The following is a 26713-nucleotide window of genomic DNA, read 5'->3' as shown; positions in this document are numbered from 1 at the left end:
TTTTGGTGGAGTTCTTGGGGTCTTCTATGTAGAGTATCATGTCATCTGCAAATAATAACAATTGGACTTCTTCATTTCCTATCATCGTTCCTTTTATTTCTTTCTCAAGCCCAAATATTCTTCACTGTTTCTTTGGCTTTGTCTCCTCCAGACTCAAAACTATAGGGCTACCAAGATGACAATGCCTGGCACCTATCGAGGGCCTTTAGATAGACTCTGTAGACTAACTAACTGCTGATCACAACTATGACCCTCTTCAGCTGGAAGTAGCCAGAACTGTCTTTACCATTTGCCTCCTCACAGCAGTTATGGGTACTTCTTCAGAGGAGGAAATATTATAGATACATAAGTTAATTAGATATCTTTTTGGCATGTAGACAGGGGCTCCCTTAAGGCACCAGCCCTTCAGGAGCCAACACAGCAAGGAACCAACATGGAGAACAATTGAGGCACATTCACTGGTTAGCATTATAAAAAGGAATAGAAGTACTACTTCCCCTAGAGTCAAATAGCAGTGATTGATATTCTAAATGGGAAATTCCTTGTATGTGACTTGTCTTCCCATTTGATCCCCATTTAATCAATATTACCTGGGTGACTGTACTTGTAATCTTATCGGTTGGTCATGGTTTTGTCCCACCTCATGCCCACCTTGTAAATTTCCATTGGGTCTTATAGTTTTGTCACAATTTGTACCCACCTCACCACCTGGCTTTGCTGTATAAAACATCTTTAAAAAGTGGGGTGGGTGGGCAGCTCATGTTCCTATCCCCCTTCTGTCTCTCTTAGGCAGAAGCTTCTTTCTCCCAATAAATCGTTCCTACTCTTAAAAAAAATTAATTCTTTCAATCCATGAACATAGGCTATTTTTCCATTTATTTGGATCATCTTCAATTTCTTTCATCAATGTTTTCGTAGTTTTCAGCATACAGATCTTACACCTTCTTGGTTAAATTATTTCTAAGTATTTTATTTTATTTATGTTTGGTAACTATTACATATGGGATGATTTTTATTTTTATCAGTACACGTTTGCAGTACATATTGATTGCATTCTTTGTAAGGAGTTGGTAGATGTACCTGACACATCTTAATTTGTTTTATGTCCACTTTTTCTCCTTTTCTCCCTCCCTCCATCTCTTGGTCTCCTTCCAACATCTATTAGTGGTTATTTTAATGTGTTGTTGAATTTGACCTACTAGTAATTTGTTGAGGATCTTTGCATTCAGGTTCATCAGGGAGATTGGCCTATAATTTTCTTTTCTTGTAGTGTCCTTCTCTGGTTTTAACATGAAAGTAATGCTATCCTTGTTAAATAAGTTTCAATATTTTCCTTCAATTTTTTGGAAGAGTTTGAGAAGGGCTGGTATTAGTTCTTCTTGAAAGGTTGGGTGGAATTCAGCAATGAATTTCTTGAACTTCTCTTCATTGGGAGATATTTTAGTAGTGTGTCAATCTCCTCTTTATCATTGTTCCATTCAGATTTCTTATTTCTTTATGCTTCCGTCATGGTCTTTTGTATCTATGAATTTATCCATTTCTTCTAGGTTATTTAACTTGGTGTAAAATTGTTTGTAGTAATCTCTTACAATTCTTTGAACTCTGTGGAATTGTTTGTAATATCTCTTTTATTTCTGATTTCATTGATTTGTCTTTTCTTCTCAGTCTGGCTGAAGGTATGTCAATTTTGTTTACCTTAACATAAAACCAACTTTTGCCTCATTGATCTTTTCTATCATTTTTTTCTAGACCCTATTTCATTTGTTTGTGCTTTAGTATTTAGTTCCTTCTATTAACTTTGGGTCTAGTTTGTTCTTTTTCTAGTTTCTGGAGATGTAGTGTTAGCTTAACTTGGGATCTTCTTTCTTGACATAGACATTTCTTTCAAAAAATTGTTTTTGCTATATCCCATAAATTTTGACATATTTTCATTTTCAGTTTTATTTTTATTAGCTTGTTTACAGTACATAATGATTACATTCCTCATAGGGAGTTGGCACATGTACTACATAACACATCTTAATTCTTTTTCCATCCCTATTCCCTATTCTCCCATCCCCTTCCCTCCATCTCTTGGTCCCCCTCCCTTTTGCAAAAGATCTATCTTCCTATTTCCTATTAGTTATCTTTTATTTTGTTCTTTACTTACATTTTGTGTTTCCCATATAAGAGAAACCATGTGATATTTAAGCTTATGTGTCAGGTTTATTTCACGTAACTTTATGATCTCAAAGTACATCCATTTTCCTACAAATGACTCAAGTTTATCCTTCCTTCTGGCAGAGTAGTACTTCACTATGTATAAATACCACATTTTCTTTATCCATTTATCTGTTGTTGGACATATAGGCCACTTGCAAGATTTAACTATCACAAGTTATGCTACTATAAACATGGGTATACATGTATCAATTTAATATATCTTTAACTCTTTTTAGGAAGGGGTATTGCTATGTCAAATGGAATCTCTATTTTTAGATTTTTGAGGAACCCCCACACTGATTTCATAATGGTTGTGCTATTTTACATTCACACCAACAATAGAGGTGTTGGTTTTCACACACCAGAGGAAAAAGAGGGTTCTTTTTCACCTGCAGTTTCACCAGCATTTGTTATTATTTGACTTTTTGATAATAGGCATTTTTTTCTGGGATAAAATGGAATCTCAGCGTTGTTTCAATTTGCATTTCTCTAACACGCAGAAATGTTGAACTTTTTTTCATGTACTTATTTAATATTTATACTTCTTCTGAGATATGTTTATTCATTTCAGTTGTCCAAGTTTTGATTGGGTCTTTTATATTTTAGGGGGTTCGAAAGTTTTGGCATGTTGTGTTTCCATTTTCATTTATCTTAGGGTGTTAAAAAATTTCTCTCTTAATTTCTTTTTTGACTCAGTTCTTTAGAAGCATGTTGCTTAACTTCTGCATATTTGTGAATTTTATGAAATTCCTATTACTAATTCATAATTTCCTATCATTGTGGTCAGAAATAGTCTACATATGATTTTAATTTTCTTAAATTTGGTAAGATTTGTTTTGTAGCCTAAGGCATGATTTATCTTTGCAATGTTCTATGTGTGCTTTAGGAGAATGTGTGTTCTGCTGCCATTAGATGAAATGTCTGTTAGGTCCATTTGGTCTAAAGAGTAGTTTAAATCCAGTGTTTTCTTGTTGGTTTGCCATTTGGACAATCCATTATTGAAAATGGTGTGCTTTTGTAGTCCCCTATTATTTTTATATTGTGGTTTATTCCTTCTGATCTATTAACATTTGCTTTATATAGGTTCATATACATTTAGAAGAGTTATATCCTCTTGATGAATTGACCCCTTTATCATTATGCAGTGACCTTCTTTCCATCTCATACTCCTTGATGCTTAATCTTACATTTAAGTAAATACAATACACATTCATTGAGTTTGATCACTTAACTTCCTGCTATGACTGACTTGTCCCTCTTCCCAGTTCCTCCCATGTGTTTCATTGCACATTTCCCACTGTGCCCTAGCCTTTCATTATATTCCAGCAGACACCCTTTCCTAATATTTTCATGGGTGACTATCTTATCTACAAAGCAAAAATGTCAATAAACTAAGAATAAATAACCATGCTTAATATTCCCTTTGTGCTGACTATGTCATCTAGGGAAAAGTCAAACATATACTGTAGTATATTTTCAGAAAACCATTCCTTGCTCAAGCCCACTTGAAATGATTCACACCTATTGAACAAAAGTGGATTCAGTGAAGTCTCAATGAACACAAGTTGACAAGCAAGCTGAGGTATGTGAACCTTGCACACTCCTTGTACAGAATAATGAACACTTGTTAGATTCAGTGGAGCCCTTCATCTTTCTCAATGCAGAGTGATGATAGCTTAATTCCAGTTTTGCTGGTGAGACTATTAAATGACTGGCTTGAAGTTAAAAGATCAAGATGGTGATGTGAACAACTGATTAGTTGCTAAAAGCACATGGCAGTGACAAAACATGTCCAGGAAGTCACCGTTTCTGCTTTGTATGTGGATGAAAGCAAATCCTTCTGGAGCTTAGGTTATGTCAGCCATCAGGAGAACAAAGGAAAAGGCAATTCTTTTAAGGTTCTCCCATTAAGCCCCTGTGGATTTAAAGGAATAGGAAACCATTTCTCTGCTTTAAGCCCTTGTGGATTTAAAGAAATAGGAAACTAATTGATAGTTACCATGTGTATGTAACCCTAGAATATAGACCATATTGGGCTTGCAAATAAAGGCTTTTTGCATCAAACTATTGATCAGGTTATCAATAAATGAATAACTTTCCATTATAGTCACACAGTAACTGCTGTCCCCTTGTATGGGACAAAGAATATATGTTGTGCATAAAGCCCATCACTTTTTCTGTATAAGCTTTTGTATTAGATTTTCTAGATGTAATTGGTAAGTTAGAGAAGAGTTTTTTCCTTTTAAATCTCTCCATTCTGAATGAATACCATACATGTAATTTTTATCTTGTTTTTTAAGATATTGCATTTTAAAAGTGATAGGTCTCCCACTACCTCAGCAGCTATTATGTAGAGTAGCTGCCCTCTTCCTATCGTGCCTTGCCCCCTCCCATGTGAAGTCATGCCAAGATGGTTGCCCCCGCCAAAGAATAAACCCTTCTTCCCAGCATGCCCCTGTTCCTGCCTAGAAAGTAACCTAATACTCGCTCACCTCCTACCACCTAGTGACATCAGCAGCTCCGCCATTCCCTAGTCACTACCTCACTCAGCCCCACCTCAGCCCCTACAAACCCCACCCCAGTCTCTATAAAAGACTCTCCCTGCCCTGGCCATATTGCTTTTGTCTCTCCTTTGTTCAGAGACAGCCCAGCAGATCTATTCCCCTAATAAAGGCTTGTTGTGGCCTGGTCTGGTCTTGGTTTTCGGCCCTTTTACCTGACAAAAAAAACACATCTTTTTCTTAAATTCAAGGAAAAACTGTATTGTTGCACCATATACACAGTAATAGAAACATTCCAGTGTTCAGACTGACAGCTGTTATATTTTGATTTCTTTTTCTTTAGCGTATTTTTTGCATAAATATTCTATGGCTCTATTAAAAAATTACTCTAAATGTAACAACATAGATTTATTAGCTCTCAGTTCTGTGGGTCCAAAGTCCTGCAGGGCTTGGCCGAGGCCCTTTTGGGGGGCTCTCAAACCAATGTTAAGGTGTCAGCCAAGTTGAAAATATACCAGGACTCAGTAATGCTGAGAAAGACCAGGGTTGTGAAGTCTGAATGCCAACTTAACATTTCAATCTCAATCATTTTCTACCACTAGAGGCTCTAGGGAAGATTCTGCTCCCAAGATCATCCAGGTTCATGGTCAAGCTCAGTCCCTGTATGCATAGGATAGAGGATCCCATTTTCTTGATGGCTGTCAGCTCCACCTCTCTCAGCTCCTTGTCCATTTGATTTCCTTCTGGATGGCCTCCTTGTCTTTTGACCAACAATGGTGCCCTGGTCATTCTGGTCACTCTCATGTTTTGTGTCCCTGCCTTCCTGTTCTAAGAGGCTGGAAAGCTCTCTGCTTTTGCAGGCTCTCCTGAGGTTATGTTAGCCCATTAGGGTCATCTTTCTACATCAAGGGCAATTGTCCTATACAGCATGATGTGATCCAGGAGTGATGCCTCATCCTATTCACAGATTCTTGGTGTCAAGAAGTCTTGGGGGTCATGTTTAGCATTCTGCTGACCATATATCTAGATATCTTTAAAATGTCAATGCTTAATCTTTATTGATTTAAAAAATAATTTTAAAGTGGAATTTGGCTGATACTGTTTTGTGACTTTTTGCTTAACTTTGTAACATATTTTCTTTTTCTGTACTCAAATGGTCTCATAGAATGTGATGTTTTAGGACTATGGAGTAATTCATTGATTGGAGGTACAATACCTACACTTATCATACACACATTTTTAGGTTTTTACATAATTTACAACTCTACAGTCTTATAAATCATGTAGAAATGAACATCATTCTCTGACTGGGTCTCATAAATTAGTCTGTGTAAATCAGATTGTATGTTTTGTGGTATCTAAAACATACTGCCAAGCTGGGCTCCAGGACAGTCAGGCCTGCTCAATTCCTGCAAAGGCTCCTTCCCTGCTCCCTTCCCTGTGCCCTGGTTACATGAGTTTAGGTAGGACAGTAACAATTTGAGGCTATGATACCATGAACATATCAAGTTTTAGCATCCACTTTCTATGGCCTTAATCAACCATTTCTGCTCCCCACTGCATTTGCAGATGGGGGCTGCCAAAGACCTCAGCAATTTTTCTAGTCACAGGGTTATAAATGAAGAGATTGCCTCACAACTGACCCCAAAGGCCAATGTCTTCAGAGTCCTTTGCTAGATAGTTAACACAGCAGTTTGAGAAGGTGTTTTCAGTATGGGTTATTTCCACAGTCGGAGTAACTTGACTGCGGAAGTCCCCTGGCTTCCCTGTGTGTAGACAAATAGACCTCAGTCCTTCTTGGAATACTCCTTTCAGTCTTTTAGCTACCTACCTCTATGAGTCTTTAGTTCAGTGGTCACCCCACTGTGATAGATCCATACTATTCTTCCCTCTGAAACACTAAATCTTTCTTTAAGAGAAGTGGAAATGGCACCAGGCCTGGACAAGACAGCATGTGAACGTGGCACCTGGGCACTGTGTATCTGGGCAGAGGGCTTCTCTTGACAACTGCCCTTGTACTGCTGGAGTTGAGCTGGGGGTAGGCCAGTACTCAGGCTTCCATAATGGCCAAGGCCATTGAGGCCAGTGGTCACACAATGCTCTAGTTGTCCCCCACCAGACGGCCTTGTTTCAGCAGGCAAAGGAAGTAACAGCTCCAGGCTTTAGAGACTCTAGTTGGTCAAGGTGGTTATTAATGACACCCAAGTGGTCAGCGAGATATAGCCACTTGCTGGGAGATTGGGGGTCCTTGTGGAACGAGGGGCCACATGTATTTGTTACATCACTAGTAAAGTCTTCACCCAGGGAGTGGCAGAGAGAGGCTTGAAGACGTTGGCTAAGAAACAATCTATTAAGTCTGTACAAGCAACAAGGAGTGCAAAACAGTGCTCTTACATGAGTAATTTAGGGTTCCAAAGTCTTTCGCATTAAATAATGTACATATATATGATGTGTGCATATATATGTGCGTGCACAAGTACTGCACACCTGTGTGTGTATTCGTTCTCCAAAGAAAAATAAAAGATCTAAATCTTCCACGTATTTCAAATCTTCCAATCTGCATCAGTTATATTCTAATAATGCTTCTTTTAGAATTCTGAAGGAAGTCGTCAATGTGGAAGTACCCTTGCCTGCTCCTTTTGCCCATTTGTCCACATATTTTTTTTTAATACTTGCTCCCCTAACAGCTCATGACGTCACAGGCCCCTCCAGTTCCCCAGCCACTACCTCACTCAGCCCCACCCCAGCTCCTATAAGAAGCGCTCCCTGTCCTGGCCGTATTGCCTTTGTCTCTCCTTTGTTCAGAGGCAGCCCGGCAGATCGTCCCTGCAATAAAGGCTTGTTGTGGCCTGACCTGGTCTTGGTGTTTGGCTTTTTTACCTGACAAGTTGAAAGTGGACAAAGAACCTGAATAAATACTTGTCAAAAGAAGGCATACAAATGACCAATAAGTATATGAAAAATATGCTTGAAATCACTAATCATGAGGGAAATGCAAAGTAAAACAAAAATATCACCTCATCCCAGTTAGAATGGCTATTATTAGAAAGACAAAAAAGTCTCAAGTGTTGGTGAGGATATGGACAAAAGAAAACCCATGTACCCTTTTGGTAGGAATGTAAATTATTACAATCATTGTGGAAAAGTTTGAAGGCTACTCAAAAATTTAGAAGCAGAACTACCACACGACCCAGCATTCTACTTCTGGTTCATAGCCAAAGGGAAGGAGAGCACTGTGCCCTTGTGCTCACTACAGTGTCACTTATAAAACAGCAAAGGCATGGAATCAACTCAAGCACCAACAAGGGAGGAACTGAAAGAGAAAATATAGCATGGTTACACAATGGAATTCCCTTCTGCCATAAAAAAGAAGAAAATGCTTTTCTTGGCAACAACAAGGATGGGCCTGGGGATGTTATCTTAAGTGAATAATCCAGGCACAGATAGACAAACACTACATCATCTCACTTATATGCAGAGTATTAAAAGATTAAACTCACAGAAACAGAGAGTGAAATGGTAGTTACCAAAAGTTAGGAGGTCAAGGGGCTGGGTAGATATTGGTCAGAGCACAAAATTTCAGTCACAAGGAGTAAGTTTGAGATTTATGGCACAAGGTAATGACTATAGTGCAGTAAATAACAATATATTGCATCTTGGAAAATTACCAAAAAATGTAATTTTTTTTCTCCTGCCTCTGGTTTATTTGTACAAACAGCACAGGAGGATGCCAGTCCCATGCAGATGACAGCTCAAGAGTCCTTCTATCCTTACACTGGCAGACAAAGGCCTTTACCATAGTTTCTCTGAGGGAGCCTGAGCACCTTTAGGAGCCTGATCCAGGACTGAAGCTAGAGCTGTAGCGTGGCCTGGGCCTAAGCCTTGGTTTAGTCTTGACCCTTAGCCACCAAGCCTGTGACTCTTGGCAATGTGGGCAGCAGCACGCTCCCCAAATTTGAGGTAGATAAAGTTGAACCCACCATTTAAAGTTGTAAGGCTAATCCTGAAAGATGAGAAATGGACTATGAATCTTCCATTTATCAGAAGAAAAATATTGAGAATGAAAAAGAGAAACTATATAGCAAAGATTTTTTAAAAAGAAGTATGACAGAAAAAAAAAAGAATTATAGGATGAAGAGTTAAAGGCAAATATATCTATAATATCAAATAAGGAATAAAATGGTTTATTAAAAGGGAAAAACATTTCAGATTGAGCCAAAATTCATCTAAAAGCTGCATGTAGAAACAAATGACAAAAACAAAGTGGAATAGAACATTCTAAATTATAAAAGACAGGCAAACACAATTAGGTAAATGCTATGAGGCAAACCTGAGGCAGCAACAATAATATCAGGAAAGAGTTTGAGGCAAATGGCGTTAAATGAACAGGGTCTCTTTATCATGATGAAAGGAACTCTATACCATGAGAGGCTTCATGGTCTCCATGTCCCAAACAGTCTATTAGTGAAATTCATAAAGCAAATGATGAACAAAACTCAGAAGTCATGGAAAGACACCAGCAGTAAGACATGTTAACTCACTTGTCAGCTACTGACAGATCAAGTAGAAAAAGATGAAGAGATCAAATAGAAACTAGAGACCGCCGAGGAGGCAGCCGCCGGAGTCGCCACCGCCACGCCCTCGCCCGCCCGCCGCTCTCGGCCCGCCCGCCCGCCGCTCTCGGCCCGCCCCCTCCGCCGGCGCCGCCCGCCCCCGCGACGACGCGGCGGCCTCCTGCCTGCGCCCTTTCTCGCCCGCGCTCTCGCTCGCCTCGCGCCGGCAGTTTCGGGCCTACACCTCCCCTCCCCCGCCAGCCACCAAAGACTTGAGCTCGTAAGGAGCCCAACTCCCCCGAAAGGCCGCCCGCCGCCCGCCGCCCGCCGCCCGCCGCTCGCCATGGATGCCGGTGTGACTGAAGGACTAAATGTGACTCTCACCATTCGGCTTCTCATGCACGGAAAGGAAGTAGGAAGCATCATTGGGAAGAAAGGGGAGTCGGTTAAGAGAATCCGCGAGGAGAGTGGCGCGCGGATCAACATCTCGGAGGGAAACTGCCCGGAGAGAATCATCGCTCTGACCGGGCCCACCAATGCCATCTTTAAGGCTTTCGCTATGATTATCGACAAGCTGGAGGAAGATATCAACAGCTCCATGACCAACAGCACGGCGGCCAGCAGGCCCCCGGTGACCCTGCGGCTGGTGGTGCCGGCCACCCAGTGCGGCTCCCTGATCGGGAAAGGCGGCTGTAAGATCAAAGAGATCCGCGAGAGTACGGGGGCCCAGGTCCAGGTGGCGGGGGATGTGCTGCCCCACTCGACCGAGCGGGCCATCACCATCGCTGGCGAGCCGCAGTCTGTCACCGAGTGTGTCAAGCAGATCTGCCTGGTCATGCTGGAGACGCTCTCCCAGTCTCCGCAAGGGAGAGTCCTGACCATTCCGTACCAGCCCATGCCGGCCAGCTCTCCGGTCATCTGCGCGGGCGGCCAAGATCGCTGCAGCGACGCTGCGGGCTATCTCCACGCCACCCATGACTTGGAGGGACCACCTCTAGATGCCTACTCGATTCAAGGACAACACACCATTTCTCCGCTCGATCTGGCCAAGCTGAACCAGGTGGCAAGACAACAGTCTCACTTTGCCATGATGCACGGCGGGACCGGATTCGCCGGAATTGACTCCAGCTCTCCAGAGGTGAAAGGCTATTGGGCAAGTTTGGATGCATCTACTCAAACCACCCATGAACTTACCATTCCAAATAACTTAATTGGCTGCATAATCGGGCGCCAAGGCGCCAACATCAATGAGATCCGCCAGATGTCCGGGGCCCAGATCAAAATTGCCAACCCAGTTGAAGGCTCTTCTGGTAGGCAGATTACTATTACTGGCTCGGCTGCCAGCATTAGTCTGGCCCAATATCTAATCAATGCCAGGCTTTCCTCTGAGAAGGGCATGGGGTGCAGCTAGAACAGTGTAGGTTCACTCATAACCCTCTTCTACTGTTTTCCCATGATCCAACCGTGTAATTTCTGGTCAGTGATTCCAGGTTTTAAATAATTTGTAAGTGTTCAGTTTCTACACCTTATCATCCGCTAAGAATTTAAAAATCACATTCTCTGTTCAGCTGTTAACGCTGGGATCCATATTTAGTTTTATAAGCTTTTCCCTGTTTTTAGTTTGTTTTGAGTTTTTTGGCTCATGGATTTTATTTGTTTGCCGATAAAAAATGTAAGAGTGGAATGTTAATAAATTTCAGTTTAGTTCTGTAATGTCAAGAATTTAAGAATTAAAAATGGATTGGTTAAAAAATGCTTCATATTTGAAAAAACTGGGAATTACTATCTTAAAAATATATTTATAGAAAATAGTTTTGAAAATGCAAATGTGCACCAGAATCTCTAAGAATCCCATCCCCAACAAGTATGGAGCAGCACCAGAAATGTGAACTTTAATTTGCACATAAGGTAATTCTGATGCACAGAAAATTTATCAAAATAAAATGATAGGGACATTTGAAGTGACACATTGAATAAGGTAAATCTAATAGACTTTTACAGAATGTTATGCCTGCACAAAAGAAATTGCCTGTGAAATATTTGCTGATTATATATAAAGTCCCAAGTCAAAATTCAAAAAATGTTTTATGAAGTAGAAATAGTTCAGGCAACATTTTTTTTCTTGGTACTGGGGATCGAACTCCGTCCTTGCGCTTGCACAGCAGGCGGAGAAACCACTGAGCTAAATCCCCAGCCCCAGACAACATTTTCTGATCACAATGCATTCAAGAGAAATTTTAAAAACCTAACAACTAGAAAAATACAATGATGTTTAGCTGCTATCATACAATAAACAGATCTTGCCTCAAAGAAGAGCTCAAAATCAATATTTCACAATATCTAAGAAGACATTTATTTTTCTAATGAACGTATAAAAACCCACAGTATTTGGCTAAAACTGCACTCAGTGGAAAATTCTACCCCTCAAATAATTCCATTATCAAATAAGAGGGAATGAAAATAAATGAAAGGGAGATTATATCTCACATTTTACACTTCTTTAATTTTGAATCCTCTCAATACTACTGAAACTGGCTGATAATCTAGTCATATGTTTCCATCCTGTTGCTTTTCTTTCACTTTCTTCTATTTTCATCTTTAATTTATTTACATTAGGCTGTAGAAATTACTTAGATAGTTTTCCCCTCCCTAAGGTCATGAACCTATTTTCTTATGCTTTAAAATATTTTTTCATAAACTACTTTAAGATTCAGGGGCTGGGGATTTAGCTCAGTGATGCTGCCATCTGCCTCGAAAGCATAAGGTCCTGAGGATTCCCGGTACCAAAAAAAAAAATTAAGAAAGTTTAAAACACAAGTCCCATATAACCACCACTCGATTACAATAAGTTTGAATCTTTTGTCCTGTTACTCAGTTGTACCATTTTTATTAACACTTATTAGTGTTATGGGACTCGCTGTGGTATTTCCATACAGCCACACTGTGTACGCTGTCCAATCACTCCCCACCCCACTCCCCACCCTACGCACTCCTCAGTCCCTAGAAATCACTATTCTACTTCAAGTCAACATTTTAATTTTCCTCATATGACAGAAAACATGCAGTTCTTGTCTTTTTTGGTCTGGATTCTTTCACTTAACATACTGTCTTCTGGTTCCATTCATTTTTCTACTAGGGACAGGCTCTCCTTCTTGGGTGAAGAATACTCCACGTGTGTATAGACCATGCTGTCTTTATCTGCTCATCTGTTGATGGCACAACAGATGATTGTTGATGGTTGTTGTGCTGATTCCACCTGAGCTGATTCTAGATCTTAATATTGAAAATAATGTCACAATAAACATGAGAATGCAGCTCTCTCTGGGTTGTTGATTTCATTTCTTTTGGATATATACTCAGCAGCAGGATAGCTATATTATATGGTAGAACTATTTTTCCTTTTTTGAGGAACCTCCATACAATGCTAATTTAGATCCCCAGGAACAATGAATGAGTTCTTTTTCTCCACATCTGTACTATCATTTCTTATATATTTTTGTCTGTTTTTTTATAATAGCCATTTTCATCTGAAAAGACGTCATTGTGGCTTTGATTCATATTTCTCTGAAGGAAATGTTAGTCAAATTTTATTGTAAAATACTTTTAAATTTAGAAAAGTCTAGGGAATGCTGTAACAAATACCCACATATTCACTTCTCACATTTTAAATACACTTTTTTTACTGCATGGGAACATTCCATATAGCTGAGGTTTGCTCTGAAAGTTGGTACAAGCATCTAACATTAATGTCAGCATTTATCTTCATCAATTTCAATTCCATTACCCCCACTTTCTCCCAACCCTGCCCTTCCTCATCTCCAGAAGTCTTCCTCCTGGTTTCCTATCACATTGCTTTCATTTTGTTTGTTTATTTATATGCTTTTTAGGTTTCTCATATAAGAGAAAACATGTAATATTTACCCTTCTGAATCTAACGTCACTTAACCTGGTAGTTCTAGTTTCATCCATTTCCTGAAAATAACATGATTTCTGGCAGAAGCAATTCATATAATTTTAGGGAAAAATCATTTCACAATTAAATTATGAATAGGCCTAGTTTTTCTGTCTACAGATCAGCTATTATATATTGAGACATAACTCCATTTTCACCTCCAGTCACAGGTAAAACCTCAATGGCCCAGTGATGTTGTGATGCTCTAGGGCAGAATTACACCAGCTGAAGACATCCTGGGTAGGAACAAAATATTCATCTACATAAGTTATTCATTGTTCTAGGATTATTCCCACTGCCCTATGGGTTATCTGTTACTCCTGATGTGCCAAATAAAGGTGTGGCAAGCTCAGGGTCTTTTGTCTTTGCTGCCCAGAGCACCATAGATCAGCTCAGCTGATCAAAGAAGCTCAGCTTCTTCTCTTAAGTGTCATTTTCTGTCTTAATTCATTAATTTGCCTTGTGCTGTTATAGCTCACAGGAGACTAGGACTCACTGCAGGAGTTCTAGAACTGTCCCCTTTCCCTATTCCTATAGATTTCAGTCTTCCTATGACTAATTAATATTCTATTTTGTATATATACCACATTTCTTTTATTCATTTATCTGTTGATGGGCATCTAGGCTATTTCTCCAGCTAAGCCATTGTGATAAACATGAGTATGAATGTATCACTATAGTGTGGTGTCTTTAATCTTTTTGGCAATATGTCCAGAGTAGTCAGGTCAAATGGGATTTCTGGTTTTAGTTTTTTGAGGAATCTCCATACTGATTTCCACAGTGGTTGTACTAGTTTACATTCCCACAACAAGTGTAGGGAGGTTCCTTTTTCCCTGCATCTTTTTTCCCTTTTTTATTATTGACAATAGCCATTCTGACAGGGATGAGATGGGATCTCAATGTAGTCATAATTTGCATTTCTCTGATAGCTAAGGATATTGATCACTTTTTCATATACTTGTTGGCCATTTGAATGTCTTCTTTTGAGAAGTATCTTTTCAGTTCATTTGCCCATTTTTTATTGGATTCATTATTTTATGGGGGTTAATTTTTCTGAGTTCTTTATATATTCTTAGATACTAATGCCCTGTCAGAAGAGCAGCTAGCAAAGATTTTCCTCTTTGCTGCTTGTCGTTTTTTGCTTTCTTTTTCACAAAAAAAATGTTAAATCCTGACACATGGTGACTATGGAGGGCGGCACTGGCAGTGATCGCCTCTGACTCTTCCTGTCTGTAAAGAGCAGTGGTACCCACAGGAGTGCAGGCCTTGGTGGCCACCATGCCAGTCACACATCAGAGCCCGCATGACTCACCACAGTGTGAAGGGCAGCTTCATACCTGCAACCAGAAGCTCAACCACATCTGCAAATGAGGGAAATTTTGCTTTACAGAATTCCAGCTAACAAACTTAGAAAATGATGTTTTGCAATCTCTAACAGTTATGAATCAAAGCATCAAGCCCTAGGGCTGCAAACATTATAAAAAGAGAGACAACCAAACATTCTGTACCTTAATGAAGTTCATGGCAGCAGTTATGAAGTAATCTGGGTGAAAAAGGAACAGCAGTAGAAACTCAACCTGATCTTGTGACCCAACTACTAATTCATAGGAAATACAGGGGTCAAAGGAAAATTGTAACTGTGAGGAATTGTATAAGACAAATAACTCAGTTTTGGTTTTTTTTTTTGGTACCAGGGATTGAACTCAGGTCCTTGCGCTTGCGCAGCAGGCAACGAAACGCTGAGCTAAATCCCCAGCCCAATAACTCAGTTTTTTTAATAGAAGGAAGTACAAAGGGGACACGGGGAGAACCCTTACATGAAAAGATACATAAGTCATTTGGATAGAAGAAATAACTCCAAATGTCTATAGCAGAGCAGGATCACTATAGTTGAAAACAGCAGTCCTGTATTTCAAAACAGGTAGTTACCTGAACATTGACTATGAATTTCATATATGGCAATCGTGTTGTGGCTATCCTATTTTGTCTTATCATGTAAAGATTCATGGCAAAATACTTATAAGATGAACCTTTAAAATGTGCAGGTTTATTTTAAAATAATCTTGAGCAGGCCTTGTGTTATGAATCATGGCAAAAGCCGAGTTTTATTTCTCAGCCATAGATATCTGTGATTATGTTGGCATCAAGGTAGTGCCACCACCAGACTTAATGCATACTTGCAGTCTCAGCTTTAGCCAGGGAGTGAGTGGACCAAGCTGGCAGGCTTTGGGGAGATCTCAGGAGGGGGAAGACATTGCTTAATGAGAAAACTGAGGGTTCATTATACTATTTTCTACCTTAGAAATAATTTCAGATTTCTATAATGAAAAGTTAAAGAAATAATAATTCATGTAAATATTTTCTGAAAGGTAACAAGGTTGGAAGTGAACACCCCCCTCCCATCAAGAAGGGAAAGTTCATAGCACAAACAATCAACAAATGGGATCTCTTCTTATTAAAAGGCTTCTGCACAGCAAGAGAAACCACCAGCACTGTGAAGAGACAACCCACAATGTGGGAAAAAATCTTCACCTGCTCTTCCTCAGACAAAGGTCTACTATCTCGAATCTATAAAGAACTTAAAAAGATCAGACCTCCCAAATTTAAAGACCCAATCCAAAAATGGGCATCTGAAATGAACAGACATTTCTCACACAAAGAAGTAGCAATAGCAAATAAATACATGAAAAAATGTTCAACATCACTGGTCATTCGAGAGATGCAAATGAAAACAAGGCTGAGATTCCACTTCACTCCAGAAAGAATGGCTGCTGTCATGAAATCAACCAATAACAAATGCTGGCAGGGCTGCGGGGAAAGAGGAACCCTGCTCCACTGCTGGTGGGAGTATAGACTGGTGCAACCACTGTGGAAATCAGTATGGAGAAACCTCAAAGAACTAGGACTGGAAGTCCCATTTGACCCCGCTCTTCCACTGCTGGGGATCTTCCCCAAAGAATTAAAAGAATCATACCACAGTGATATATGTGCACCCATGTTCAGAGCAGCACAGTTTGTAATAGCTAAAACTTGGAAACAGCCCAAATGCCCATCAACTGGAGACTGGATAAAGAAAATGTGGTTTTTTTATAAAATGGAGTACTACTCAGCCATAAAAAATGAGAAATTAGAGACATTTAGAGCTAAGTGGATGCACATTGAAGCAATACTCTTAAGTGAAATAAATAGGACACACATGTGTAAATACCAAATAGTTTCTCTGGTGTGAGAAACTGAAAGTGTAAATAAGGACTAAATGTATAATAGGTAGTGTGAAATAGGAAGAAAAGGGGCAAAGGGGAAGGAAGTGGGAGGGGTAGAGGAAAGGATAGAAGGGAATGGGATTAATAGGAGAAAATGGAAAAATAGGAACAAAATCTTTGTAAATAGGGGGGACTGGAGGGGTTGAGGGGAGGGCTGGGCAAGGGTGAAAAATAAGAACCAAGAGAGACTATGTAAAGGTGCAAATTTCCAATGATGAATGTCATTATATTGTATACCTAAAATGTACCAATGATTAGAATGAATAATGGATAATGTAAAATAGGAAGAAAAGGTCCAAAGGGGTAGGGGTAGTGGGAGACACAGGGAAAAGGAAAGAAGGGAAAGGAAAAAATGATGAGAAATGGAAAAAATGGAAATAAAGTCTTTGTAAATAGGGAAGGGTGGAGGGCATGAAGGGAGGGCTGGGAATGGGGAAAAAATAAGAACCAAGATGCATTATATGAAGGTACAATTCCCAATGAGAAATGTAATAGTGTTGTATACCTACAATGTACCAATAAAAGAATTTAGTACAAAAAAAAAAAGAATGGAAAGTTCAGAAGCTGCAAATCCATGACTTCTCTGGGATCCATTGGCAAAATGAGGGTGCAAGGTAACCTGCCACCGCAACTTGAGAGAGACAACACAGAGAGTTAGAGCCAAGATCTGCTGACCTGGTGCATAAGCTGAGGGAGCCATAAGCTGAGTAGAGGACTTAAGGTGTGACCTGGGCAAACTACTAGACAAGAAGTGTGGAGTACTGAAGGGGAAAAGCCTGGGGCCTCAGGCTGGGGCACACTTTCAAGGCCAATCTTGTTGGGAAGCCCAGCGGGTTCTGGAGGTGATCTGAGAAAGGTCTCCTGATGAGGCAGTGGTCAGAGTTGTGAATTTTACCTAGAGCCTCTGTTAGGGGAAGGGGCTTGGCTGAGCCCTCTGCCAGTCCCTCCTTCCTTCTTAGCTGACCTTTGGAGTTGGAGGAGAAACTGGGGTCAACAAGAGTCAAAAAGAGTCAAGGCTTCAAGGAAATAGATCCAGAATGTCAACCAGGGAAATGGAGAAGAAAGATGTTCTGGAGGAGCCACTGGGAAAGTCACAGCACAGACGGCCAACTGAAGGACCAAGAGGTCAAAGGTAAGTGTGCAGTGTCCTCACACTCATCACACACATCATATATACCACACCACATCCTACGTAATGCCTATAACATACACACACCCCATGCACACCAAACATGCATACAAACCACACATCACATACACAGTACATACAAAGCATATATAACACATAAAAACACATTACACCTATACACACACATTCTCCATGCCAACAGCTGTTTCAGGAACGAGTCAAAGGCCACATGTGTGTTCATGCTCTGGGCCCTAGGGGGTCCCTTCACTCCTCCATCCATGGTGTAGTATATTTTCTGTCTCCCCTGACAACTTGGGGTGACCATAAGATTCACTCAGATCCTGGACTGGATGCTACTGATCCTCAGAGCAAGCAGCAGTACAGTGTGGCCCAGCTGGAGCCACCAGGATAGAAAGTGAGCACTTCTCATGGCTTCTGTCCTGAGGAGTAGCTGGCTCCATGCCCTTCCCTACCCACAGGAGGCTTTACCTACTACTCCCCTGGAGCCCCCAGGCACTGAGTTTTTGCTTCCAGCCCATGCTTGTGAATTCATTGCACTATGGTCCAAGAAGCTCTTTTTCTGTTTATTTTTTCACTTTTTGCTTTTTCTGTCTTTTTTCCTCTATGTGTCATAGCTATAGGTTGGGAGCAAAAATACTACACCATTTTGGGTGGAGATCTACAAGCATCTGACTTCAAGTTTATTACTGAAAATTTATCCTGCTGAAATGATTTTTCCACTTGTATGAAGTAAATACCAAAATGTTTTTCTCAAATCAGTAGCAAATTATAATTCACTTACGAATCCAGTCTTGCCTCATTGGTTTAATGGAGAGCTATAATTGTGTTATGCAAAATCCCCATACTTACATGGGTCTAATTTAAGATTTTGTACTCTGTTCACTAGATCACAAATTGATCTATTTGTTCCTTTGTTGATATTATTCTGTTTTCATAAAAGAAGTAATATACCAAGGAAGCTCCCCTGCCTCCATCCCAGGCTCCTAGGGCAGAGAAGCTCAGCTGGTCCCAGCACCTGGAAGGAAGTTCCCCCACTGCCATCCCAAGCTCCTAGGGTAGAGAAGGTGAGCTGTGTGGGCCCCAGAAGCACCGCCCCCCGTGGAAATGAGAAAACACATAAACAAGCCTCAAAAACAGACTTCCAGATCACCTACAGCAACCCCAAAGGGAAACAAGATGGAAAAATCTGATACTCAACCACCTGGACTCTCTGAACTGGCAACAAAAGAGGATCTGGGAAACATGAAATCAGAAATAATTACTCAGATAACAGCAAAGATTTTGCTCATGGTGCAAGACATGATTAATAAATCTAGAGAGGACACAGATAAAAAAAATAGAGGATCTGAGAAACATGATGGAATCCCAACATAGGAAACAAATGGAATCCATAAAACAGATACAAACATATTTCCAAGAGATTAAAAACTCCATGGAAAGTCTGCGCAGCAGAATGAACCAATGTGAGGATAGAATTTCACATATAGAAGATAAGATTGCAATTAGTGAGGAGGAAAAGAAAAATTGCTTTAAACTTGTAAGGGAACACGAGAAATCAATCTGGCAGCTGCTAGACGATGCAAAGAAGAATAACATAAGACTGATTGGACTCAATGAAGAAACAGGAGAGAGTGCAGATGACATAAAAAAACTGTTCACTGAAGTGATGGCAGAAAACTTCCCAAGAAGGGGAAAAGAACTTGACATACAGATAAGTGAGGCATATAGGACTCCAGCTAGCCTTAATAAAAAAAATCTACACATAGGCATATAATAGTTAGGATTCCAAAAATCCAACAGAGGAACAAAATTCTACAAGCAGTGAGAGAAAAGAAACAAATCACATACAAAGGAAAGCCCATCAGAATCACAGCAGACTTCTCAATGCAAACCCTCAAGGCAAGAAGAGCTTGGAGTGATGTATTTCAAGCCCCAAAGGAAAACAGCCTCCAACCCAGACTGATGTACCCTGCAAAACTATCTTTCAAAACTGATGGAGAAATAAGATACTTTCATGATAAAGAGCACCTCCGGAACTTCATGAATACCAAACCAGCACTCCAAAAAATTTTAGAAAATACCCTAGGAAAAGACAATGAGGATCACAACCCCAGGAAACCCAGCAGAATGAACTCATTGGGTGTGACAAATTAAATGCAAAGGGGGAGAATCCAACAAAAAGAAAAGGTCATGACAAGGCTTTTAAAACTTTTAACTTCATCTCCCTAATGAGTGTATAATTCAATCTTATTATTGTACTGATTAGTATTTTTCTGATTCTAGAGTTGCACACCATTCCTTGTGCTATACTGGCTATTTATCATCTTCTTATGTCTACAATTTAATTGGGTTGTCTATTAATGAGCTGTAAGAGTTCTTTCTATATTCTGGTCATAGGTTATATGCATTAGAAATATGGTCTGTTTAAGGACTACTTTTCATTTTAATGATGTCATTTAAAGATCTAAATTTTGATGGAATCCCATTTATCAATTTTTTTCTTTTATACATCATTTTTTTTGTATCTTAGGTAGTTCTTGCCTACCCTGAATTCATAAATATTTTCCCTTATAATTTCTTCTTAAAGTTTTATACTTTTAGGCTTTCTTATTTAGGTTCATAGATCCCTTCAAGTTATTTTCATCTATGGAAATAAAGGGTTGAGGTTAATTTTTTATATACGGATACCAGGTGTTCTAGTGCCATTTGCTGCAAACACTATCTCTTCCTCGGCTCTTGAATGGAGTTTATATTCTATAAAATGCTAATGTTAAATAATCTTTCAAAACTCAGTGGACCATATATGTGTGGTTCTATTTCTAGATTCTCTGTTTTATTCAAATGATCTATATGTCTTTCCTTACACCAACACTGCCTTGATTACTGTAGCTTTAGAAGAAGTCTTAAAATTAGGTACTAAAAGTCTTCCAACACTGTTTTTCTTTTTGTTTTGTTTTTAACTTTTCTAGGTCCTTTGTACTCCTACATAACTTTTAAATTTCAATATCCAATTCTTCATTTATAGCAAGTGTACACAGACCTGAATTTTTATGTATACCTTGTGTTTTCTAATCCTGCTAAATTCAAGTACAAGTTCTAGGGGCTCCTAGAGATTTCTTAGTATTTTCTCTGTAGATGATCATTTCATCTACAAATAAAGATTATGCATCTGCTGTGTCAATCCTATCCTAATCATTTTATTGCCAGACTATTTTGGTGGGGCCTAGGTTTCAAAGTTTAATGGACAGATAAAGAATAAGCATATCTGCCCTTGTTCCCCACCTTAAGGAAAAAGCATTGTATCTTCTCCATTCATATAAGGCGTTCTCACTGGAAGTATGGAGTATATGTCTTTAATCTGTTGAGAAGGTTCTGTTCTACTTCTAGGCTCCTGATAGCTTTTACCATGAACAGCTGTAGAATTTAGTCCAATACTTTTTCTCCAACTAGTGACAGGATCATATGGCTTTTTCCTTTCCTCTGTTAAAATGATGACTTTAGGGGGTGGATGTTCCAATACTAAACCAACACTGCCATCCCTATAACAAAACCACTTTCTACATCCTGCCAGATCTGACTTCTAATAGTTTGTTTTGTTAAACAAATTTCTATCTATGTTCATACTTTTTTCTTCTATTATCTTTATCCAGTTTTAGGATTAGCACAATGTTGAGTTCCTAAAATGAGGGGAGAAGTGTTCCTTCTTTTTTCTGCTTTAATTGTTTGATATAATTTATCAGTTAAAATGTTTATGAGCCTGCTGTTGTCATATAGGTAGGTTTTCAAGCTAGGAATATACTTTCTTTAATAGGTGCTATTCCAATTTTATATTTCCTCCAGAGTTAGTTTCATTAATTTGTCTTCCAAGGTACTTCTTAGAAGTTGTCAAATTTATTTCAAAAAAGATTTTTGTAATATGCTTTCTATATCCTTTTAAATTCTGTAAAATCTGTGGTAATGTCTCCTAGATCTTAATATTATAATTTAAAAAATGTATAACTGATATTGTGTAACAGGAAGTAAAGGTCTAAAAGAGCAGGGGAATTGGGAGGGGTAGGGGAAGGGAAAAAAAGGAAAGGAAAAAATATGACAAGAGAAAAAAAATGGAAACAAGGTCTTTGCAAATAGGGAAGGGTGGAAGGGGTGAAGGGAGGACAAGGGAAGGGGAAAAAAAATAAGAACCAAAAGACTTATGTAATGGTACAAGATCCCAATGATGAATGTAACTGTATTTTATACCTAAAATGTACCAATAAATTTAATGGGGAAAAAAAGAAAGAAAGAAAGAAAGAAAGAAAGAAAGAGAGAGAGAGAGAGAGAGAGAGAGAGAGAGAGAGAGAGAGAGAGAGAGAAAGAAAGGAAGGAAGGAAGAAAGGTAATATAACTAGGATTGTGATTGGCTGCATGTAACATAACCCTAATACCAGTTCATGTAACCAAACTTGCAGAACTAGGAAAGCCAGGTCAGACATCAAGTCCAAAATGGCAACTGTGACCCAGAACCATTGCTTCTGACTTGACCACTTGCATGCCTGTAGCTTTGCCTCATGGTTGTAGAAGACAAATGAACCCCTAAACATCCTGTCATAAGCAAGAGTAGGCAGGGAGTGAAGGAGCAAAGCTATAATTAACCTAAATATTGCCTTTTAATCAGAAAAACCATACCTTTCTTAGAAGTCTCACATAGCAAACTGCTTATATGTGATTGGTCAAAACTATACATGTTACTGCTTCAAATAATTTCAAGAGTATGCTACTAATTAAGAGGGGAGAATGCATATTGAGTAGGCAATTAACAATGAATGCCACAACAAATTTGTAATGTACTTATGTCTAAATACAAGTCCTATTTTTTAAAACAAATAGGGTATTTTGCACATTTGTGATATCATAAAACCTTTAAAATCAGATAGTTAATTGCAGACAAATTAGCTAAGAGTATGTTGGTCTTTGAATTTAGAAATTAAATTGGGAATAAATGGTTTGCTATCTTACTTATTAAAGTTTTCTTCTAGATTTTTCATTAATATTTTCCAGATTTCCCTGTGTAAGTCTTCTGCCTAGTGTATTACAAGTCTCCAACTGGTGAGCTGGTACACGTCCATGACCTATAAGGAACCCGGCCAAACAGCAGGAGGTAAGTAGCAGGCAGCAAGTGAAGTTTCATGTGTATTTAAAGTTTCTTCTCAGCATTTACATACCCCTTCACTCCCCCTCTTGTCAGATCAGTGATGGCACAAGATTTTTATAGGAGCTCGAACCCTACATAAATGAGAACGTAAGAGATCAAGGTTGCAAGCTCCTTTTGGGAATCTAATGCCTGGTGATGTGAGGTGGAGCTGAAGTGGTGATGCTCTTGAACATTGTAATAATAGAAATAGAGTATACAATAACTGTAATGCCCTTTAACCATCCCCAAACCACTACATCCTCCATCCATGTAAAAACTTCATTCCATAAAATTGGTCCCTGCTACCAAAAAACTTAGGAACCACTATTGTATTAAATTTATTCTTACAAATATAGTCATGTGTCACTTAGCACTGGGAATATGTTCTGAGAAATGTGGCACTAGGTAATTTCATCATTGTGTGACTATCACAGAGTGTGATACAGTAAACCAGTAGTCTATAAGGCTGCTCCTGCCATTACAAGGCATATCAGTACACGATCCAGTAAGATGCCCATTTAGTGCATAACTGGCACACTTTTATACAACTGGCAGTGCAGTAGGCTTGTTCATATCACTATCTCCACAAAAACACTACAGTTTTTATGATGGCTATAAGACATTAGGTGAACAGTTCAGCTCCATGGTCATCACATGAGGTCACCTTCAAAGTGCAATCCATCACTGGTCTTCATGTGGGCATATGAATGTTGTGCTATGATTAGATGTGATTTGTTTGGTCTCAGCTTTCTAACAAGCTCTTACTACTGAATACAATGTTGAGTAGCAGTTGTAAAAGGCAACTGTTCAGTTTTTTACTTTAATCAAAATGCTTGCAAAATCTGCCATAAATTTTTATTGGCTACAACAAGTTTAGTCTGTTTCCTACTATTATTAATTTTCTCAAGCACTACTCTCTTTTAAGTGTCAAATTTTATCAGATTGAAAATGGTACACATTTTGACTTTTAATATTGTACTATATTAAAATATATTAAAGAGTATTTTTCTGTTTTTGAGACATTCTTCATTTTTTACATAAATTTATTTTCTTTGAATAGTTTCAGAATTTCCATCGATATTCATCTACAAGACTAATGGACAGATTTCTATTTCTAGTATTCTTTTTCTATTTTGACATCAGGTTTATGCCATTGTCATAAAATCAGATATTTAATTTGTCTTCTTGATTTTTGCATTGAGAAATGTAGGATAAAATATTCCATTCCATGAAGATTTTGTGATATTCGCCTAGAAAATCATTTTAACCTACAGGTACTACAGATGGGTCCTGAGGACCCCAAACATTTTTAAAAGTGCTGTTTTCTTAATCTGTCAACATTGCTTGCTCGGCATCTCTATAGTCCTCCCTCCATGAGGAGTACTGCACTTGAGATTCATGCTCAGTGTCTGTGCTTCTACGGGGAGGAACACAGTATATCTGGTCCTGATGACCCATCAGTAGTAAATACAACATCACTTGTTTTCCTGTGTCAAAGCACTAACTTAAGTTTTTATAGAGAGTATTTACTGTTTTTAAGTCTGGTCACAAAGATGTCTGTCTAATGTGGGCTACAGAAGAAACAGCAAGACCCATTTTTCATGCTACTATGAGTCATTCATTTTTAGTATATTTCTTTAGATTTGATAATATTGAAACTAGAAAAGAGAGAGTCAAGACAAATAAGTTAGCTACTGTCTGTGACTTATTTGATGAATGTATTAGCAGGTCAAAGTTATGTTATTCTTCTGGATTTCACCTAACTGTAGATGAAATGCTAGTACCTTTTCTAGGAAGATGTGATTTTAGAATCTTTATGCCTCACAAGCCAGCTAAAGATGGCATAAAGGTACAGATTCCAGAGGATGGTGAGATTGTTAGATGCTAAGTGCAGAAATATATGCACACTGGTGCTGAGGTAAAGACAGCCAATATGGCCAAACCCACTTCACCAAATCCTACAGAGGTTGTTCTTACGCTTGTGGGATGCATTGAAGGTACTAAATGAAATATTACTGGTGACAGTTGGTATAGCTCAGTGGAACTTCCTGATGGACTTAAAAAGAAAAATTTAACTTAAGTAGACACTTTGAAAAATAAATAAGAGAGCTGTACCACCTGATTTTTTACCAAATAGAAAACAAACTATTGTCATCAGTATTTGGTTCTACTATCAGCATGTCATTTCATATGTACCAAAAAAAAGGCAAAAGTGTCATATTAATACCAAGTATGCACCACAATGATTCTGTTGACAAACCAAAAAGCCTAAAATTACTCACTTTTATAATGACACAAAATCTGGAGTTGATGCTTTAGTTGGAAAATGTGCATTATATTTGACATCTCAGAGAGCCAACCATAGGCCAACTGCAATTTTTTATACCATTTTAAATGTCACAGGCATTAACTCCCACATAGTGTATCAGTTTGCACAATGAGGTGAAGTAATAAAATGTTTTTATTTTATTGAAACCTATTGGTTGTAGTTCATTGGGGAAAAATGTATGTTCTGAAATGGCTACTAAAAAAGTACCAATAAAAGTACGAAAACCTACAGGACAAATCCTGGGAAGGGAGATTCCTGTTACAGAACAACCTACTGACAAAAGCAAAGGGAAAGATGTGCCATATGCTCAGCAGCAAGGATAGAAAAGCTGCTATCCAATGTGGTGTTTATAAAATGCCAATTTCTAACAGTGCTGTAAAAAACTTCTGTTTTGAGAATTAATTTTTTTGTTACAAATGCTTACATAATGTGTTTACAAGTAAAAATTTAGCATATTTTTTACTTTTATAAAAATTAAATTAAATTTATGAATCCTGAGGAACCATGAGTAGAATGTATGAAACTAAAATGAGTTGATAGTAGCTGCAGGTTAAGAGAAGATAGCTCTTTTACAGAAAATATTTGAGTACTAGTTTAAATTCTTCTGATGGTCTAGTTACACAATAGCTTCTGAATCAAATTTGACAAGTCAAATAAGTTTAGAAAAATTTTGTTTTAAATTTTACTGATAAAATTAAAATATAATAAGTACAAGCTTTATACTTTATTATCCTGTGTTTTAACCTCTGCTATATATAAACTACACACCCTTTCTTATCCTATTTTTCTTTTTGTTGTGATATGTCTTTTTTCCTTTCTTTCTCTCAATCAAATTTGGCAAAGATATGTCTATTTTACTAGTCTTCTCAAAGAATTATTATAAGAAGTTGAATGGTGACCTCAAAAAGATATGTTCATATCCTGATCTCCAGGACCTCTTATCTATTTTGTTTTTGTAAATTAATTTCATTGGTACAATTTTGATGTACATAATGATCACATTCATCATAGAGATGTTGTACCTGTACATATATATCTTTTTTTTTCCATTAAGTTTATTGGTACCTTTTTGGTATAAAATAGTTACATTCATCATTGGGATCTTGTACCATTACATGATGCATCTTGGTTCTTTTTTTCTATCCCTTCTCTTGCCCTCCCTTCATCCCCTCCACCCTTCCCTATTTGCAAAGACTTTGATTCATTTTTTTCCTTTGCTCATATTTTTTCTTTTCCCTTTTTCCTTTCCCCTACTCCTCCCAATTCCCCTGCTCCTTTAGACCTTTTCTTCCTGTTACACAATATCAGTTATACATTTTTAAATTATAATATTAAGATCTAGGAGACATTACCACAGATTTTATAGAATTTAAAAGGATATAGAAAGCATATTACAAAAATCTGTTTTGAAATAAATTTGACAACTTCTAAGAAGTACCTTGGAAGACAAATTAATGAAACTAACTCTGGAGGAAATATAAAATTGGAATAGCACCTATTAAAGAAAGTATATTCCTAGCTTGAAAACCTACCTATATGACAACAGCAGGCTCATAAACATTTTAACTGATAAATTATATCAAACAATTAAAG

The 26713-nt window shown here is 38.4% G+C and overlaps 1 protein-coding gene and 1 long non-coding RNA gene across 2 annotated transcripts in view; both read left to right on the top strand.

The window, feature by feature from the left end:
* Positions 1 to 26713, top strand: part of LOC147829436 (uncharacterized) — a 140135-nt gene that overhangs the window by 43915 nt on the left and 69507 nt on the right. The window contains exon 3 of the long non-coding RNA XR_015449240.1: positions 22659 to 22758. This is a non-coding gene — a long non-coding RNA (uncharacterized LOC147829436). The remainder of the gene's footprint in view (positions 1 to 22658; positions 22759 to 26713) is intronic.
* On the top strand, positions 9447 to 12570 carry LOC101717304 (poly(rC)-binding protein 1). Its single transcript, XM_004870052.4, has one exon. It carries the CDS (start codon positions 9600 to 9602, stop codon positions 10665 to 10667), a length of 1068 nt encoding a protein of 355 aa, XP_004870109.1. The 5' UTR covers positions 9447 to 9599; the 3' UTR covers positions 10668 to 12570.

This window comes from Heterocephalus glaber, unplaced genomic scaffold (genome assembly GCF_053883595.1).
Source record: "Heterocephalus glaber isolate CG9 unplaced genomic scaffold, H.glaber_assembly_v1.0 deba00000621, whole genome shotgun sequence".
Taxonomy (NCBI): domain Eukaryota; kingdom Metazoa; phylum Chordata; class Mammalia; order Rodentia; family Bathyergidae; genus Heterocephalus; species Heterocephalus glaber.
This window is presented reverse-complemented; position numbering and strand designations above follow the sequence as displayed.

Coding starts and splice junctions, on each gene's coding strand:
- LOC101717304 (XM_004870052.4), top strand. CDS start 9,600: ATGGATGCCGGTGTGACTGAAGGACTAAATGTGACTCTCACCATTCGG.